The sequence below is a fragment of the Anomaloglossus baeobatrachus genome, chromosome 9 (assembly GCF_048569485.1).
Source record: "Anomaloglossus baeobatrachus isolate aAnoBae1 chromosome 9, aAnoBae1.hap1, whole genome shotgun sequence".
In the NCBI taxonomy this organism is placed as follows: Eukaryota; Metazoa; Chordata; class Amphibia; order Anura; family Aromobatidae; genus Anomaloglossus; species Anomaloglossus baeobatrachus.
The window spans coordinates 217,731,394-217,736,711 of record NC_134361.1 but is presented as its reverse complement, the minus strand read 5'-3'; the positions used below and the strand labels follow the sequence as shown (position 1 = coordinate 217,736,711).

General features: G+C 41.8%; 1 protein-coding gene across 1 annotated transcript in view; it reads right to left on the bottom strand.

The window, feature by feature from the left end:
* Positions 1-577: 577 nt before the first annotated feature.
* The window catches only part of LOC142251574 (discoidin domain-containing receptor 2-like), a 174,551-nt gene continuing 169,810 nt past the window's right edge, over positions 578-5,318 (bottom strand). The window contains exons 16-18 of the mRNA XM_075324502.1: positions 4,964-5,198; positions 4,738-4,887; positions 578-2,496 (exon numbers count right to left, since the gene is read on the bottom strand). Of these exons, the coding sequence (XP_075180617.1) occupies positions 2,356-2,496; positions 4,738-4,887; positions 4,964-5,198 (526 nt within the window). The 3' untranslated portion in view covers positions 578-2,355. The remainder of the gene's footprint in view (positions 2,497-4,737; positions 4,888-4,963; positions 5,199-5,318) is intronic.

Here is a 5,318-nt window from a genome sequence, read left to right as displayed (position 1 = left end):
CTACTATGCAAAAAGTTGGCAGTCAATTCTGAAATTTATGGTTGCAGACTGTATCACTCGTGACCTGGACATTGAAACATCAGAGACCAGATCATTCACTAAACTTAAAGGGAACCCACCACCAGGATTTTCATATATAAACTAAAGCCAGTGATATGTTTGCGCTATCATGCTGATTCTATACATACCTTTAGTTGTGAGGTCGGATGTATACTTTCTGAAATATAGGCAAGTAAAGTTTGTCAAATGCACTGTTATTTGATTGACAGCAGCTACAGAATATCTAATACGTGAGTGGGGTTTTGTTAGTTATTCCCGCCCCTGTCCGCCTGCCTGGCCTTCCTCCCCCTGTCTCTGTTATTACAGGGGGAGGAGGGAGGGAAGAAGGACAGGGGGAAAAAGGAGGGAGGAAGGATAGGCAGGCAGATAGGGGAGGGAATAACTAGCAAAACTCAACCCACCTATTAGATATTCTGTAGCTGCTTTCAATCAAATAACAGTGCATTTCACAAGCTTTACTTGCCTGTATTTCAGAAAGTATACATCCGACCTCACAACTAAATGTATGTATAGAATCAGCATGATAGCACGAGTATAGCACTGACTATAGTTTATATATGAAAATTCAGGTGGTTGGTACTCTTTAAAGTGATTTAAAGGGCAGTTCCAGTTAATATTGATACTGACATCAATGGAAAGGTAAAAAAAAAATCCTAAATTAATGATAAAAAATTGTTTCTAATCTGTTTTCCATCAGGTCTTAGAGCGGAGAACTGAATCTATATTCTCAGGACCCTGGGAGGAGCTTTTTATTTCCTGTTGCTTTTTGTCTACCCCTGCTGGGCAATGAATGATCTGCAGAGATCAATAAGAGAAGACCCATGTTCCACCATATCAGATGGGAGTAAAACTACTGATCAATTACAGAACTGTCTCGTAAGAACAGTCACACAGCCAAATCATTATTGCAGGCTGTCCTGTAAACCGACTGGCATTGATTCTTCCCCCCAAAAATTTAGGCCAATCATAGATTAAAGGAGTGCGGAGAGGGTTCCCAAAGCTAAAATCAAAAGTTGGGCTTCCACACAGGGGTCTACCTCTAGTGGGTGCAGGGCTTGGTGTTGCAACTGGTTCCTGAAGTTTAGGGATGTCTAAAAAGGTCCCAAATGATCAAACTATTAAAGACCCATGATAATTGTGGCCCTGTTGGAGATGTTGCCTTAGGGCCATGAGCTTCAAGTGATGCCACTGCCTCTACCGATGATGGTTCATGCTATCATGGTCATACCTAATCCTAAACCCGGAGGGCCTGGGAGCCTAACATCCTGATCCTTTTTGAGAAGGATATCAGAAACCTCAAGACAGATCCTCCTTACCTTGTTTTGGAAATACGAGGAGCCCTATGCAGCCTAGGACAGTTGTTGGGGCCAGCCTAAGTTTAGGCCACTATTGTAGATTTAACCTTATAACCAGGTCCTACAGAAAATGGGGCACTTCTAGACATTTAAAGGGGTACCGTCTCAAATTCTTTTCGAAATGATCTCTACAGGATGTATTATTAGACAGTCATATGAAGGATAAGTAAAAACAAAAAGGCCGAAGACCAAAAAAACACAAGGACAAAGAACAGAGGAGTTGAGCCATAAACCGAACATCGACACAAAAGACGATCAATCAAGTCCTGTCATGTGACTATATCTATAAATTCATCTTTTCCTATTTACATTCTTAAAAAAATCCACAAAAAGTGGGAATATGGCATCTAGAGTAGATGGACAGATCCCAACACCGTATAAGTTATGGGTGGTGGCATCTAAGGTGGCTTCCAAAACTCATGATTGCCTTAGCTGGTCCCATCACATAGAATAATCGAAAAAAGTCAATTCTATGTATGAACTACTTCCACCCCAAGAAAGCAGGGCTGCAGATCTGTGCCATGGCAATATGATCACTCAATAGATGGGCACACAAGACCCATACACATATATATAGATATATACACACAGAATGTAGTGGTACTTTGCAGTGGGCAATTGTCCTACTTCTCACATCTTATTTCCAGTCCTCGATCCCAGCTGGTTTCTCCCCTTCTGGGGAAGTGCAATGTTGCATCTTCTGCCCCCTCTGGGGTCAATTTTCCTGACATCTCGAGGGGCTGGGAACTCAGAGACTGAAGGGTCCGGTGGGGTCCCAGGAAGTCTACCAGCGCCGCAGGAGAACATTGTCTCTTGGTCCTTCTAAATCTACTTCTAGATAACTAAAGGCCACGTCCAGTATAGCTCCAGATGAGTCGGCTACGACAAGAGCTAGCCTCTTCAGGGTTAAGTGTTTCTCGGACTGTTCCGTGTACGCAGATTACACAATGGCGTCCAGTTGTTCTATCAGGAATTGGTGGATGGTCTCGAACGTGGGTCGATCTTTGATGTCTCTTCCCCAGCATTTCATCATCAGCTCGAAGATGGGGCTTGGGCAGAGGGGCGTCTGCGAGAGATAGATCTGAAGAAGGAGAGACGGCAAATATTACCAGGAAGACAAGAAAGCCTATTACTCACCTAAAATCTGAGGATTCAGCCTTACAGGGGTTGTTCAGTCTGTATATAGTTATATATGTACAGCTGGTATAACCCGGGCATCCCCTGTATATAATTATATATGTCCACTGGTATAACCTGGGCATCCCCTGTATATAATTATATATGTACAGCCGGTATAACCCGGGCATCCCCTGTATATAATTATATATGTCCACTGGTATAACCTGGGTATCTCCTGTATATAATTATATATGTACAGCCGGTATAACCCGGGCATCCCCTGTATATAATTATATATGTCCACTGGTATAACCTGGGTATCTCCTGTATATAATTATATATGTACAGCCGGTATAACCCGGGCATCCCCTGTATATAATTATATATGTCCACTGGTATAACCTGGGTATCTCCTGTATATAATTATATATGTACAGCTGGTATAACCTGGACATCTCCTCTATATAATTATATATGTACAGCTGGTATAACCTGGGCATCTCCTGTATATAATTATATATGTACAGCCGGTATAACCTGGGCATCTCCTGTATATAATTATATATGTACAGCCGGTATAACCCGGGCATCTCCTGTATATAATTATATATGTACAGCCGGTATAACCTGGGCATCTCCTGTATATAATTATATATGTACAGCCGGTATAACCCGGGCATCCCCTGTATATAATTATATATGTCCACTGGTATAACCTGGGTATCTCCTGTATATAATTATATATGTACAGCTGGTATAACCCGGGCGTCTCCTGTATATAATTATATATGTACAGCTGGTATAACCCGGGAATCTCCTGTATATAATTATATATGTACAGCTGGTATAACCCGGGCGTCTCCTGTATATAATTATATATGTACAGCTGGTATAACCCGGGAATCTCCTGTATATAATTATATATGTACAGCTGGTATAACCAGGCCATCCCCTGTATATAATTATATATGTACAGCTGTTATAACCCGGGCATCCCCTGTATATAATTATATATGTACAGCCGGTATAACCTGGGCATCTCCTGTATATAATTATATATGTACAGCTGCTATAACCTGGGTATCCCCTGTATATACTTATATATGTACAGCTGGTATAACCCGGGCATCCCCTGCATATAATTATATATGTACAGCCGGTATAACCTGGGCATCTCCTGTATATAATTATATATGTACAGCTGCTATAACCTGGGTATCCCCTGTATATACTTATATATGTACAGCTGGTATAACCCGGGCATCCCCTGCATATAATTATATATGTACAGCCGGTATAACCTGGGCATCCCCTGCATATAATTATATATGTACAGCCGGTATAACCTGGGCATCTCCTGTATATAATTATATATGTACAGCTGGTATAACCTGGGTATCTCCTGTATATAATTATATATGTACAGCCGGTATAACCTGGCCATCGTCTGTATATAATTATATATGTACAGCTGGTATAACCTGGGCATCTCCTGTATATAATTATATATGTACAGCCGGTATAACCCGGGCATCTCCTGTATATAATTATATATGTACAGCTGGTATAACCTGGGCATCTCCTGTATATAATTATATATGTACAGCCGGTATAACCTGGGTATCTCCTGTATATAATTATATATGTACAGCCGGTATAACCTGGACATCTCCTGTATATAATTATATATGTACACCTGGTATAACCTGGGCAACTCCTGTATATAATTATATATGTACAGCTGGTATAACCTGGGCATCTCCTGTATATAATTATATATGTACAGCCGGTATAACCTGGGCATCTCCTGTATATAATTATATATGTACAGCCGGTATAACCTGGGCATCTCCTGTATATAATTATATATGTACAGCTGGTATAACCTGGGCATCTCCTGTATATAATTATATATGTACAGCCGGTATAACCTGGGTATCTCCTGTATATAATTATATATGTACAGCCGGTATAACCTGGGCATCTCCTGTATATAATTATATATGTACACCTGGTATAACCTGGGCAACTCCTGTATATAATTATATATGTACAGCTGGTATAACCTGGGCATCTCCTGTATATAATTATATATGTACAGCCGGTATAACCTGGGCATCTCCTGTATATAATTATATATGTACAGCCGGTATAACCTGGGTATCTCCTGTATATAGTTATATATGGGTCATGTAGACATTACCTGTCGTCCTTGGTCCCTGAAGAACTCTCCAGTATTTTCGATCACCTGCTCGTCGGTTAGGACGCTGTACGGTTGCTCCTTACACAGGGTGAACATCTCCCATAATGTGACCCCGAACGCCCAGACATCACTGGAAGTGGTGAACTTTCCCTGATTACACAGATGTGGGTCAGTACGGGGCTCAGCGTCACAATATAACACACGTAGGTCAGGATCAGGCACTTACTAGTAGGATACTCTCCCAGGCCATCCACCGGATCGGCAGCACCGCGCGCCCCTGGATACGGTAGTAATCTCCACTGTATAGATTCCGGCTCATTCCAAAATCCGCTATCTTAATAGTGTGGCTGTTCCCCACCAGGCAGTTTCTTGTGGCCAAGTCTCTGTGTACAAAGTTCAGTGAGGCCAAGTACTTCATCCCGGCGGCAATCTGTGTGCTCATGTACAAGAGGTTGTGGAGGCTGCAGGGAGAAAACATACAGGGGGCACTTACTTATCAACTAATAATAGGGTGGAATTCCCTAGAGAGGCCCCAAATGCTGCAATACGAGAGGTCCGCAAACCAACAAGCTTCTTTGGCC